The sequence below is a fragment of the Neophocaena asiaeorientalis genome, unplaced genomic scaffold, assembly GCF_003031525.2.
Source record: "Neophocaena asiaeorientalis asiaeorientalis breed wild unplaced genomic scaffold, Neophocaena_asiaeorientalis_V1.1 scaffold332, whole genome shotgun sequence".
Taxonomy (NCBI): domain Eukaryota; kingdom Metazoa; phylum Chordata; class Mammalia; order Artiodactyla; family Phocoenidae; genus Neophocaena; species Neophocaena asiaeorientalis.
In genome coordinates, this window is record NW_020173111.1 from 2,327,151 (window position 1) to 2,341,353 (window position 14,203).

At 56.2% G+C, this 14,203-nt stretch overlaps 1 protein-coding gene across 1 annotated transcript in view; it reads right to left on the bottom strand.

Moving 5' to 3' along the window:
• MYH9 (myosin heavy chain 9) overlaps positions 1-14,203 on the bottom strand; it is a 93,525-nt gene that overhangs the window by 15,871 nt on the left and 63,451 nt on the right. Inside the window, exons 12-23 of the mRNA XM_024743444.1 lie at positions 14,034-14,186; positions 12,822-12,995; positions 11,970-12,143; positions 9,534-9,648; positions 6,857-7,050; positions 6,386-6,507; positions 5,540-5,609; positions 3,552-3,712; positions 2,597-2,705; positions 1,490-1,621; positions 888-1,094; positions 283-420 (exon numbers count right to left, since the gene is read on the bottom strand). Coding sequence (XP_024599212.1) covers positions 283-420; positions 888-1,094; positions 1,490-1,621; positions 2,597-2,705; positions 3,552-3,712; positions 5,540-5,609; positions 6,386-6,507; positions 6,857-7,050; positions 9,534-9,648; positions 11,970-12,143; positions 12,822-12,995; positions 14,034-14,186 — 1,749 coding nt within the window. The remainder of the gene's footprint in view (positions 1-282; positions 421-887; positions 1,095-1,489; positions 1,622-2,596; positions 2,706-3,551; positions 3,713-5,539; positions 5,610-6,385; positions 6,508-6,856; positions 7,051-9,533; positions 9,649-11,969; positions 12,144-12,821; positions 12,996-14,033; positions 14,187-14,203) is intronic.

A 14,203-nucleotide genomic window follows, 5' to 3' on the forward strand; every position in this document is an offset into this window, starting at 1 on the left:
CACCAATGGAGCCCTAATCCCACAGTGGCGGCCACACAGCCAGCGTAACTCCCCACATCACAGGGTCCCGGGCAGCCGTCCTGCCCTGTCAACCTGGCCACCCCCATCCTCTGGAGATGGAGGTCAGCATCCTGACCTTGTCCCTCCTTCTCCTCTAACTCGATTCCCAGCTGTTATCTGTCGCCAGGCAGACGCTGACAGGGACCCAGCCGCAGCCCCGAGCCTGGAGCCGCTGCCCCAGCCGCTCGCCCCTGTGCCCCAGCTGCCGGGCTGCCGCCCCACCTTGGCCAGCTTGCAGTTCTGGTCCTCCAGGATGATCTGGCCCTCCTCCAGCTTCTTCAGCTTGGCCTCAGTGGTCACCTTCTCAAGCTGAAGCTTCTGCCGGGCGCTCTCCTCTTCCTCCAGCTGTTCCTCCAGTTCCTAACGGGAAGCCAGGGCGATACCTGAGCAACTTGGATGCGGCCCGGCCCCCACGTGTGCGGTCATGTATTTAAAACCGGGCTGCGGGGACAAGAACCCCAGTCCAATCGCGGGGTCACGTGTTCCGAGGGGCCTCGTCCAGCAAGCATCCGCCCTCCGCTCCTCAGACCAGCCAGAGCCAGGACGGAGGAGGGGAATTAAATTGGCTTCGAGGCTCAGTGGGGCAGCGCTAACAGGCACCTGACACGTCAGAAATAACCACCCAGGGAATTCCCAGGTGCTCCAGTGGTTCAGACTCCGAGCTCTCACTGCCGATGGGCCCGGGTTCAATCCCCGGTCAGGGAACTAAGATCCCACAAGCCGCGCGGCACGGCCGTACTCCCATGGCACTCGTGGCAGCCCTGCTCCCCACGCAGCCCACCCCCCGCCCCATGCCTGGGGTCCGGCCCTGCCCCTCCTCCGGGCACCTGGATGTTCTGCTGCATCTTCCTCTTCTCAGCCTGCAGGTGCTGGCAGCGGTCTTCCTCCTCCTCCACCCTGGCCTCCAGGTCATGGCAGATCTCTTCCAGCTCCTGCTTCTTGGCGGTCAGGCGGGCCCGGAGCTCCTCGGCCTCGGCACACAGTTCCGTTTCTGCCTGGAGCTGCTCCTGCAGCTGCAACTTCTCAGCCATGAGCTGCGAGAACACGTGGGAAATGTGAGCTCTTACGGCCGCCTCGGGCCACTTGTACCCACGGGAGAACTGGTCTCCAGTGCAGGCTCCTGCAGGGAGAACCCTGCTGATGAGAGCAGCTCCCATCTCAGGACGCTGAAGCTGCCCCGCACGTTTAAACATCACGTCCACCGTCTCTCACCACCGCTCCGTGAGCTGTACGTCAAGATCCCGAGGAAACAGGCTCAGAGAGGGGCTGGGCCTTGAACCCAACACTCATGAGCTTCCCGTCCCATGGGGTAGCCTTCCTACATCACGAAACCCCGAACAGGGTCTGCAGAGAAATTAACCAGGCATGCCTCGCCTACTGGTTGCCAGCAGGTGGCAGCACTGCCTGGGCAGAGCCTGCAGACACCCACCTGGGACTGGAGGGTCTCCATCTCTGAGAGCCTGCTCTCAGCGGCCAGCTGCTTCTCCCGCACCTTCACCAGCTCCTCCTCCTTGGCCATCATCTCCTCCTCCTGCCGGCTCACCTGCAGCAGCGGCTTGACCTAGGAGAGGAGATTGAGGAGGAAACGTGCTCAGGGGAAGATGCCTGTCCAGGCTGGGAGCCGTGGCGCTTTCCCCTCACCTGTGGAAGCGCAAGCTCATGAGAGGGAGGGGCAGGTAGGACGCAGGGCAGAGGAGGTGCAAATGGGTACAATCTTTCTGGAAATCAATTTGGTACTGCGTGCCATAGGCCTCTGACCCACTAACTACATTTCGGGGAAACCACCCCTATGTGTGCATGAAGATGTTCAGGACAGCGTTGTTTATAACAGTGAAAATTTCAGAGAGAGAGATAAACATCCACTGCTGGAAAAATAGTCAGGTAAATTATGGAACATCTCTAGGGAACAGTATGCTGACTTTTAAAAAATGATGCTCATGAAGGAATTTTAGATGCAAAATGCAAAGTACATGACTGTTTATACAAGTCAAAGCTCAGCTACGTAAGAACGTGTGTGGTTTACACAGCAGAGATTTACCAGGAGTGAAAAAAAAATATTTTAAAGCAGACTAAACATGGAAACATCTATTCAATATCGACGTTGGCACAGGGATGAAGGGATTATAGGTGAATTTTTATTTGCTTGTTTACCCTTGTGGTTAGTCTAACTTTTCGCAATTACCACAGATTACTTATCATAAACAAAAGCAGCCTGAACAACTTTACTAATTAACGAATTGTTTGTAAAGGCTAGGGAGGACCCATCCAGCGGGTGCAGATTCTGACCTGCCCGTTGGTTTCTGGGTGGGCAGCTCTGTCTCCACGTGGAGCCGTGGTGGGCGGGCTGGGGCCTGACATCCCAGGAGCCGCCCTAGCCCAGCCTGATAGCACCGTGGCCGTCCACGCCGGACACGTGCCCCGGCTCACACCCCTCTAGACCCCATGGGCAGGATCAGCCCCAGGGCCTGAGCCCTGCAGGAGGCCAGCGTGAGGCCTGCTCGTCCCCCGTGTCACGCGGAGGCCCTTCCAGACCCACCTTGGTGAAGAGCCGCCACCACTGCCAGTTGCGCAGCTTGAGGTAGGCGGCACAGTTCCTCTGCAGGACTTTCATGGCCGTCAGCTGCTGCTGCCTCTTGGCGAAGGCCCTGTGTGGCGAGGGTCACAGTCAGTCCTCCAGGTGGGGGATGGCACACCTCCCTCCCGACAGTCCTGACCTCACTTGTGGAGGCTTTTCCGGAGGGACTGACCCCTGCCGGGGGCACCACGAAACAGACGTGGCGGGAAGGAGGTCGGCTTCGGTTGAATCCTGTGGGTGACCTCACAGAGGGTGCCTGGGGCCGAGGTCACCACAGATCCGAGTCAAGTGTGAGCCCTGGTCATCAAGTCCATCTATCGACCGCAGCTCCCCACCCTGGTGCCACCCACGATCTTGTGGCTTTGGTTTAGAGGGAGAACGTCAGCAGCTGATGTCCTACACAGGTCCATTTGTCCAAACTCCACAAATTCATGCTGCGTCCCCCAGCACTCAGCTCTCAGGCTGGAACAGACACCCCTGAGCACAGACACGGAGGGCTCAGGGGACAGATGTGCAGCTGCCCCACCCACCTTCCTGCAGCAAGTCAGCCCCTGACCCCCACAGGAGCTGCTCGGGACTCAAGGATGGCCTCCTCCTCTGGGAGCATGGCGTCCTCTGGGGACAGCCGGCTCTGGGTGTCATCCTTACACGAGGGACACAGGAAGGAATAGCGGTGGTAGGAGCTTTCGTGACGAGCAAATCCAAGCACAGTCACCCCTCCCACCAGCTCACTTTAAACCTCAGGCAGAAATCCAGGAAGTAGGGGGGCAGGGAAGGCCACGGGGGCCTCCCCGGGCGACATCTGACTGGCATTAGGGCGCCCAGGCCACCGCTTCCTCAGTGTCCTCCACTACGGGAGAGCTGGGACGGCCCGAGCGCGGGGCAGGCTGGGTGGGGTAGGTGTCCCAGGACTCACTTTCTGGCCAGGTAGCCCCTGCAGCAGGCCTGGAAGCCGATGATGACATCTGTGATCTTCAGGTCCCGTTCCTCCTCCAGGTGAGCCAGCACGCCAGCCCGGAAGAAGACCTTGCTCTGGCCGATGCGGTAGAGGTTGCTGTCGAGCTCCAGGGCTTTGATCTAGACGGAGGAGAGTTGGCCACTTACCCCTTGCCACCCCTGTGGAGCCCTGGAGCAAGGCCAAGGACGGGGGAGGGGCCTGGAGCCTGGGTCAGGCCTGCTCTGTGGGCAGCCTTCTCCTGGTGCAGGGAAAGCACAGCTGGGGGCACGCTGGGGAGCAGGCAGGTGGGGGCCGGCATGGGGCAGGTAACGAGTCAGAGTTGCAGAGAAGCACAGAATCTCGGCCCTGAAGGGACCCTGGAGGTCTCCTCTTCCTTCTCTGTGCCGTCCCGCACACTGCAGTCACGCTCTACAAATGCCCAGTCAGGTCTCCCTCCAAGCAGAGGTGGCCAAGCATCATTGTTTTGTCCAAGCCCATCAGAGACTCCAGCTCAGGCCAGGATCAAATACTAACTAGATGACCCTAGGCCTTAACCTCCGTGAGCCCATATTTCCTCAGCTGTAAAATGGGAATGACGGTTTCTTTAATTAAAAGAAAAGTTAACAAACAAAGCAAATAATAGCACCTCCTTTCTAGGAGAGCCGTGGGAGTCAAACAAGAGAACGCACAGAAAGCACCAAGCACGGAGTCAAGCGTGTGACCAGTGCTGAATGGGCTTCAGCCGTCATTACCATTACCGGGCTGTTTTGGTACAGGAACCAGGCTCTTTTACTAAGCCCACTGACAAGAGTCTGTCTGTCCAACTGTCTGCCTGGGAGAGAAGAGATTTAGAACAAGCTCCAAGAGGCAGAGCCTTGAATAGGGTAAGTGGGATCTGGGGGCCTTGGTGTCCACGAACGACCCGGCAGAGGCCCTGTGAAAAGGGAAGCCCAGGGCAGGTGGAGCCACTGAGGGCATCCCCCGGCCACGCGCCCCACCTCCCTCCCGGCATGAAGAGCCCAAGCTGCCCATCTTCCCTGCAGGGCTGGACGGAGGGGACCTGCTTATGCCAGAAGTGGGGACACCCGTCACTGGCCAGCAGCTAACTCAGTCTCCGGAGAAACAGCGGCCCAGACACGAGCTGGAGGCACACCCTTCTCCCTTCACGCCTCCTCTCTGCCAGGTGACAAGCATCGGAGAGCAGGGAGCTGTGTCTTCTCCCTCCTTTTCTAGCCCCCATCTCCCTGTCCCTTAATGTGCTGCTTTGCACAGAGCAGGTGTTGAATTTGTCTTCCCTTTTCTCTTTCCTCCCCCACCCCCAAGCCCGGCCTATCCTCTGCTGACTCTTTGGAAAGAACGTGAAGTAAAGCAAGCAGGAGGTGGTGGCTACTGACTCTGGACACGTCAGGCCCAGCGGGACGCCTGCCTGCAGAGCAAAAAAGCGACTGAGTGGGTACAGCCTCAGCGCGGCCACTGGGTCACCACAGGGCCTTCATTCGCTATGCAGAATCCAGTGCTCACTGCCCGTCAGGCACTGGTTCAGAGCTGGGGGAAAGAGGAAAGGTCCAGAAACTCAGACACCGGCAGCTTTGGGCTGGTCGTGGCGCCCTGGTGGCAAGCTGCCCCGCCGACCACACTGCATGTGAAGATCGGAGGAGACGTGCGCAAGAAAGAACCAGAATGTGCCCCAAAGGAAGAGGCCGCCTCACACCACAGCCTTGCCACGCCGCGGCTCTGGCCTCCTCCCTCCCACCTGGCCCCCACACGCTGTCCTGACCCCACAAAGGGCTAAGGGGGCTGCCGCTCAGGGCACCTGGCAGAGTCAGAACTGGCCTGTTGGAGGAACAAGAGAGCACGGTGCCAATGGATCCAAAGGACCCCGTCCAATCACAGGGGCGCTGGCCACATGGATGCCCAGCAGCCACAGGTCACCCAACACAGGAGGCGGGGACAGCAGCTCAACTCACCATGAGCACACATGCCTGCTTCCCATCCATGAAGCCCTTAGGAATGGAATTTGGTGTCAGGATCTCGTATCTGAGGAAGAAAAGGACAGCCAGGTCAGGTTAGCCCTCGCTTGGATTCCATATGGCCTGGAATATACGTGAGAGATTAGGGTCGTCCCTGTGGTGTAGCAGATGTAGAATTCTTTCCACAGAGTCTCCTAAGGAAAGGGGACATTCGGTGAACCCCGCCCTGCTCTTTCCTTAGGCTAAATGGCACGAGGAAGGCCTGGTGCTTTCCAGAAAGCGAATGGAAACTCACGTCGGGCTGTTTCATTCACTCAAGGGTGAGTTTTGCAGTGGGCTTACTAACTGCTAATCACCCGGCATCCGCGTCTGTAACCCCAGAAGGCCATGCCCACCTCTTCACTGCGATGCTGCAGGGAACCACCAATCAACGGGGTGGTCCAAGAAATTAAACTCAGGGCTGCATCAAGACAGCAACTGGCACTAAACACAGTCATTAAGCAAAGAAGGTAGTGTCACTACTGGCCCCTCTGCACACACAGCAGACCTCCAGTTCCATCAAGTTCCTTTAAGACCCAAGGCTCCGGCTGATCCTCCTGTAATTTCTTTTCAGAGCTCCTCTAACTGTAGCAAACAGCGCCAGGCTCCCAAAGTGACTAGGAGTGAAAGCCAATGAGATAACTTTTGTTTCAGAAACAAAACAGAGAAATCCCTCCTCCCGTAGACGGTGGCACAGAGAACCGTGTGAGGAGCCGGCCGGAACTCAACTCAATGTGGACGAGGAAACGGCTCCCCTACCGGAGGCCCCCTGCTGGGATGCAGCCGGCCCTGGGCCCTGCTCACCTCTGCCGGAACTCCTGGAAGACCACGCGGTTGGGGAAGCCCTGGCGGCAGATTCGGATGCCCTCGAGAACCCCGTTGCAGCGCAGCTGGTCCAGCACCAGATGGGGGTCCAGCTTGCCAGCCTAGGGAGGAAAATACACGCACCTGCTCTTACTTCTGCGCCCAGGAACTGATGGAGAGAGGGGCAGCGCCCTCTGCATGAAACAGGGCAAAAGCCCCCAAGGGAGTTGGGAGTCGCTGCCGCCCACAGGTTTTGACAGCCCAGTTAATTACGTGATCCAGGTCCGGGAGAGGCAGAAACACAGGCTACGAAGGCAGCTTAGCCCCTAAGGGTGCCTGAGCCACCCCGCCGGGGATCTTAACCGAGGCCACTGTGTGCGGCGGGGGACAGAGCTTCTGCACAGGGAGACAGACAAGGGTGGAGTGGCCCGCATGTGTGCCCGCCCGCACCACGTCCCCGAGGGGCCGCACCTTTTTCTCGTGGTTGGGGATGATGCAGCGGACGAAGTTGGGGTTGGTGTTCCTCAGCGTGGCCATGAGCTTGACCAGCTGCTCCTTGTACAGCTGTCCCACCGTGCGAAACATGCCCTTGCGTGTCTTGAAGGCCCCTGGCAGCGCAGTCTCCGACATGCCGGCCACCTGGTCCAGGCCGATGATGCGGTCCACTGCAGAGAGCACGCAGAAGCACTTGAGTACCCGGCGGTCCGGGTGAGGGCGGAGGGGTGGGAAAGACAGACAGACAATCTGGACAGAAAGAGAGGAGACTACGGAACAGCAGACTGTTTCTACTTGGAGTCTACACAGCAGGCTCAAGTCATCTCCAAATGTTGAGCGAAGGTGGCCTTGTGAGCGAGGAGCAGAAAGCAGGAAGCACTCTTTGGAAAGGGTGCAGAGCCACTGAGGGGAGCAGCGTACCTGTGAAGGCTAACTCCACATCCACGGCGCTTATCTCAGCCACCCTGGAAAGCTCCTAACCCAGAGACACGACAGCGCTAACACTGGGAGATTAGGACTGACGTTTATACACTACCATGTGTAAAATAGACAGCTAGTGGGAACCTGCTATGAAGCACAGGAAGTTCAGCTCAGTGCCCTGTGATGACCCAGATGGGGGATGTGTGTGTGTGTGTTGAGGGGGCAGGATGGGGGTGGGAGGGAGGACATATAGGTGTACATATGGCTAATTCACTTCATTGTACAGCAGAAACTAACATTGTAAAGCAATTGTACTCCAAAAAAAACCAGAATCCCCTTTCACACTAGCTGCGATTCAGATAAGTCGATAGGAGCTGTGCAGCCTTTTGGTGAGTGTCGTGATGGCTGGTAAATAACAACCCTTTGCTATGAGAATAACTGGAAAAAAAAACCAGACCTAATAACGCATTTTGGAGTGGCGAGCCAAGCTCGTCCACTTGCCTGGCTCTGAGGAGGTGTTCAACTTGACTTACAGGAATCCTGTAGTCCTCGGATCCCAGATGAAATGAAAAACTCAGCACCCTGAATTCACGTTGACCTTTACCCGAGAGCACTGGGCTAGGAGTGAGAAGGCAGGAGCTCTAAAGCTACTCTGCCGTCGCCTGCAGCACTCTGGACGAGTCCCTCTCTGTCTGCAGCGGCCCCACGCGGGGCTCTCTACATCAGGGACCTAGCGCAGCAGGAATGGTGTCGGAGCAGAGAGTTCCAGACAACCACTTCTGCCAGTGACGACCCCTTCTCCCTCTCGTCTCCCTTGGTCTCCAAGCTCAGGAGTCTTTATCATCTAAGCCCACCCTCCAGGAAAGAAGCCCTCATCACCGTGGCTCCCACCCAGAACAATGAAATGAACTGCTTCCTCCCAGGCGAAAACAAAACAACGAACAAACCCAACCTAAGTGGCCGGCGATTTGAGGCCAGCCTTAAGCAAGAGCCAATGTTAAATTTGAAAGCTTCCACTGCTGGCTGCAAAAGTTAAGAATTCTGTGACAAAGTCGGTTTCCTATTCCTCTGTGGCCAGATCTCTTATTTTTTTGAAGGCAACACAAAGGACTGTTGCTCAAGAGGGAAGCCGGGAGTGAGGATAGACCCGATGAACCCCCTCAATTAAAACGGGAGGCATCTGGACCTCATGCAGCCACCGCAGGGCCCCTCTGGCCACCAAAGGTGTCCTGGGAGTGGGTGACGGCCACTCAGGTTGCCCAGTGTGAGGTCAAATACGCCCCGTAACAACTCGCCGTTTCATGTAAGTGTGCCCTGCCCCCGGAAGGCCTGGCCCGGGAGGAGCAGGTGACTGTGTGTGCACGCACGCACAGACACACGAACGTGTAACAGCAGTGCGCGCAGCACCTCGTGCTGAGACATGGCAGCCATCCAATCAATGAGACGCCGCCTTCACAGGCGGGAGTTCTGAAGGGGATATAGATTGTAAAATGATTTCTTTTCCTTTTAAGATCGAACAAGAAGTGTCAATACCAAAACACGGCCTTGATGTGCCTGGTTTTCCACTGGAGGCCTGGAGGCGATGGGGAGGGGGAAGGGGCCTCCCCACAAGCCCGGGGCCGAGACCAGGGAAGGGGCACAGTCAGGCAGCAGCAGCCATGGCAGAGAAAGCTGAGCAGAAGCGCTCATCACGCAGCCCTGGATGCACCACACACGGACGGACGCCGCACCGGGCAGCCAGTCACCTGGTTCTAGGAGGAGGAGAGTAGGAAAGCGCTGATAGAAATGGGCTCTCTGGGTGCTCTGCATCTCTGCAACAGAGAGGTTAAAGCAAAACCCAGGCAGAAGGGAGGAGAGACCAGCAGAGACAAGGAAAAGAACAACTTCCGGAGCTACCAGCTACCGGGGAGAGGCAGGGAGGCAGTAAGGAGTGGGACGGGAACCTGGGCGCCAGGCCATCACACGACCACCCCCCGCCCCCCGCGCTAGAAAGGGCTCGTCTGTGGCCACGGAGCCTAGGGAAGCCTCTGCCCAAGAGCAAGTGGCTGAGCAGCATGTTCAAGGATGCTCGGGGCTCAAGGACAGGGTGACCGTAAGGGTCGGAGGAGCCCAGGCTCCCGGGTGCTAAGCGGCCACAAACCCACCGGTCCACGTCCTGGGCTCGGCCCGCTGCCGTGGAGGGAAGAGGCCCAGCCGGGGGCACCGGGAGGCGGGGTGAGGGCCAAGGGCGTACCGTCCTTCCACAGCTCCGAGACGAACTTGTCGGAGGACTGGTGCAGCAGCGTGGCGATGTTGTCGTTCAGCGGGTCCATGTTCTTCATCAGCCACTCGTCAGCTTTGTAATCCACCTGCAAGACGGGACCCCAGGTCACGGGCTGCTTGGGGGACATCGGCGCGCGCAGCCTCTCCGATGACCAGCCGACCCCACAGGCGGAAACATTGAAAACTGTGAACCCTCGGCCCGGCATTTGCATCCCCAAGAAGGAAATGATGAGTGGCCAGGGCGGAGGCCTCCATGAGATGTTCTCTGCGGAATCACGCAGAAAGCAAAAAATTTAAGCCACGCGAACCCCAAGCAAACGGTTATAGTTACACCACGGAATATTCTGTTTTTAATTTTTTTAAGGTAACATGAACATAAAGAAAAAATCCTGAAAGGACGTTAACCAAAATGTGGTAATATTTCTTTTTAGTAACAGGCAAGTAAGTTTTACTTTTTCTTTGTCATTTCAGGATACCCAGGTTTTCCTGGATATGCGTTATTCTTATCTTTTTTTCTGTTTTAATTAATTAATTTTATTTTTGGCTGAGTTGGGTCTTTGCTGTTGTGCGCGGGCTTTCTCTAGTTGCGGCGCACCAGCTTCTCATTGCGGTGGCTTCTCTTTTTGCGGAGCACGAGCTCTAGGCACGCGGGCTTCAGTAGATGCAGCACGTGGGCTCAGTAGTTGTGGCTCCCGGGCTCAGTAGTTGTGGCACACGGGCTTAGCTGCTCCACAGCATGTGGGATATTCCCAGACCAGGGCTCGAACCCGCGTTCCCTGCATCGGCAGGCGGATTCTTAACCACTGTGCCACCAGGGAAGCCCCCTATTCTTATCTTTTTTGAAATATGTCCTTAATAACAAGAGTAGTACAACATTATATATTCTAACAATACAAACAGTGCGGGAAGCTGCTGCAACCCCCGTCCTAAACCACACAGCAGTAACCGCCGCTCTCAGCCTGTGGTCCCCTCCTGGCCCCTTTCGACAGGTTTCCGCACACGCACTGCTATTGATGACAAGGTACAGGATGGTGGCTTCTTTCTCCCTAGGGGCAGAGTTACCTCCCGGGAGACGGCAAACCCTGGAGCTGAGTGTCCGGCCATCTGTCCCCCTGGGCACAGGCAGCATCCTTGTCCTTTTAGCTGCTGTGGTGCAGCCCAGGCGAGGATGCACACGGTCAGTCTCACCGTTCAGGCCCCTCGTGGGCTTTTGGGTGCACCCAGTTTCCGCATCACAGACAACAGTGCAACAAAAGCCCTCCTACATTTCTAACAGGGGTGGAAGTGGAAATGGGGCTTTAGGCGCCATTACCTTAGGTAACGAGAAAACAGAGGTTTTTTAAACAGGGAGTTTGTGGGAATTCCCTGGCGGTCCAGTGGTTAGGACTCGGCACTTTCGCTGCTGTGGGCCCGGGTTCGATCCCTGGTTGGAGAATTAAGATCCCGCAAGCCGCACGGCACAGCCCCCCAAAATAAATAAATAAATCTCATCACACACCCGAATGTAACCAATAGTTAGATACTCCATGCAAGCAACACAATTTGCTGAGAAAACCCAGCTTTAGTCTAAGCACAGACCTCTGCAGACTCAGGACATCCCTGTTCAGTTAGGTTCAAGCCCCAGGAACAAGCCAGCTGGAGGATGTGTTCCAGCTGGTGTGAAGGCAGCTCTGCCACTTACTGGCCGGTGGCCTTGGCAATAACAAAGCCATCATCTATGGGTGTGTCTCACCCAGAGGACTGTGCCACCCCCATGTGGCAGATGTTCTGGGATGTCTGGAGACATTTCTGGTTTGGCAAGTAGGGAGGGCGCTGCTGACCTCTGGTGGGGAGAAGCCAGAGATGCTGCTAAACATCCTACAACACACAGGACGGGCCCGACCACAAAGACTGACCCCGCCCCCGAGTGGGCAGTGTGGAGGCTGAGAGGCCCTGCCCCAGAGCACTGACCGCCGACTCTGGGCTCACAAGCTCCTTTAATCCATGTTACCCAGTTCAGTGGTGGTCATCCCCACCTTCCATGTGAATCAACCAAGGCTCAGAGAAGTGAGGTAACCAGCCCAAAGTCACACAGGGGCAGAGCTCTAATACAGACTCCACGGCCTGCGCCTTTAGCACAAATCTCATTTCCGCGCCTGGAAAATGCACATAATGATAATACACAACAGGACACCAGCCTGAGCACCTTACAGGATTGCCGCAAGCTTCTAACAAAACGGAACATGTGATGGTGCTTGGCGAGGTGGGGGAGTCCCGTGAATGCTGAAGGCACCAGGCACATTATCGGACGAGTCACGGGACAAGGATACTGCGCCCCGCCCCACACCTCGGGGCTCCCGGTCTTAGAATTGCCTCCAAGTCTCCTACGAAGGTCTGGCCGACACCTCCCCGTGCGTGTGCGCCTCACCTTGCCAGCGTAGTGGATGATGCAGAAATCAGCTTTGTCCTTCAGCTGCTTGGGCTTCTGGAACTTGGGGTGGGTGCCCTGCTCCTGCACCACCTTCTCCACGAAACTCTTGTCCGTGGCTTTGGGGAACCAGCACTCCTCGTCCAGCAGGGCCAGGATGCCTGGGGGGCCTGCCTGGAGGAAGCACAGCATCGCACAGGTGAGCTCGACCTGGAAACCCACCCATTCCTGCCCTCGTAAGAAGCCAAAGCTCAGAATCTCTCCAGAAGGTAGGCAGTGCTTCCCCGCAGGGAGGAAAAAAAAACAGAAGAAGAAGAAGAAGAAGCACTGCCGAAAGCACTCAATTTAAGAGCTCTAGCTCAAAAGAAACTTCTGGGGTCTAGGCTACAGTTGCATCAGAAGGGTTCTCCAATGAGTGCACTGGAAATCCCTTGGCGGGCTTGATGGGCCAAGCAGACCCCCGGCCCACGTCCAGAGGCTGCCCCCAGCAGATGCCCCGGTCCCTGAGTCCCTCCACATCCCCTCCCCCGCCCTCCATATCCACACAGCTACATGGCGACAGGTGACACTTAAGACAAGCCTCCCGAGGAGGAAGAAGCGCCCCAGAGCCCCAAAAGCCTTCCGTACACCGAGTTTCTAAAACAAGAGAGCAGACTCGGACATCGCGGGGACTGGCCGACGGGCCTGGGAGCCACACGCGTTCTCGTTCGTTAGAAAATGCAACGGATGACAAAAAAAAACTCATCGCAAAAGCAAATCGTTTCATGTCAGAATGCTGGGGAGTTCCAGCCCCAGAAGGGCAGAGGGAAGAGGGCGGGGGGTGAAGCCCCGCCCCCCAGGCGTGGCTCTTACTGGCTTCTCGATGAGGTCGATGCAGGGCTGCAGGTCGAGGCCGAAGTCGATGAAGCTCCACTCGATGCCCTCGCGCTGGTACTCCTCCTGCTCCAGCACGAACATCGTGTGGTTGAAGAGCTGCTGCAGCTTCTCGTTGGTGTAATTGATGCAGAGCTGCTCGAACGAGTTCAGCTGCGGGGCGGAGACAAGGTCACAGACACGCCCACCCTCCCGCGGCACGGCCCGCAAGGCCCTCGGCAAGGCAGGGGACGGGTGTTGGGGAAGAACCTCCTGGGGCCCGAGGACCTCGCCAGCAGCCTGGTAAAGTCCCTCATCTCAGGATAAAGTGTTTAAACGCGTACAATAGATTCTCAAAGAAAGAAGGGATGTTGAAAGGTAATTATCAAACTACGAAGACATAGGAATACACGGTGCTCCTTCATTAAAAAGCACAAGCCATGGGCTTAATAACTTCCAGAATTTTGAAGGAGAGATGAACGTAAATGATGTTAGATCTCTTCAGTGACTGTTGTGACGTGAAAACGTCTGATTTCTAGTGGTGATACATCCAACCACTGTTAATGCAACCGAGGTCCGCACACTCCGCTCAAGCCACGATTCAAAAAACGGCATCATTTCAATGAAAAGTTAGTAAAAATAAAGAGGTGATTTTTTTTTTCCCCACCCACGTTCATGGTTCCTCTGAAATGTGCCATGGACCCCAGGTTAAGAACCTCTGCTGATCTACTTTATCAGTTTTTCCTACCTGAAGTCTTTATGGGCAGGGACAATATCTTGTCACAACGCTCGTAATATTTGAGAATACATAAAACAATAAATCAACAGAAAGCCCCTGTCCATGAGGCCTCCTGGAACCCCATCCAGAAGGTATCATTCTTGCCAGCATTTCTGGTTGGCAAAGGGCATCTTTTCTTTTTTTTTTTTTAAGTTTTGAGTTTTATTTTATGTATTTTTTTTATACAGCAGGTTCTTATTAGTTATCCACTTTATACATATTAGTGTATATATGTCAATCGCAATCTCCCAATTCACCCCACAGGGCATCTTGTTTAAGCTAAAAATACACCCAACCGGTGTTTTGTGTCTCCACACAAGCAAGGAGGTGGCCAGCTCGCACTTCTGTGGGGCTATGGGAGAAAGGATCCCAGTCCCAGGAGAAGGCAGCCCAGAGGCTCAGGAGGCGGGAGGGGGCAAAAGGGAGAAGCTCACATCGAAGATCTCGAAGCCGGCGATGTCCAGGATCCCGATGAATGAGGCGCCCTGCCTCTTGGTCTTGTCCAGAGCCTTGTTGATGCGCAGGACCAGCCAGCGGAACATGCGCTCGTAGGTGGCCTTGGCCAAGGCCTCAATGGCAAAGTCAGCCTGGTGGGGGGGACACC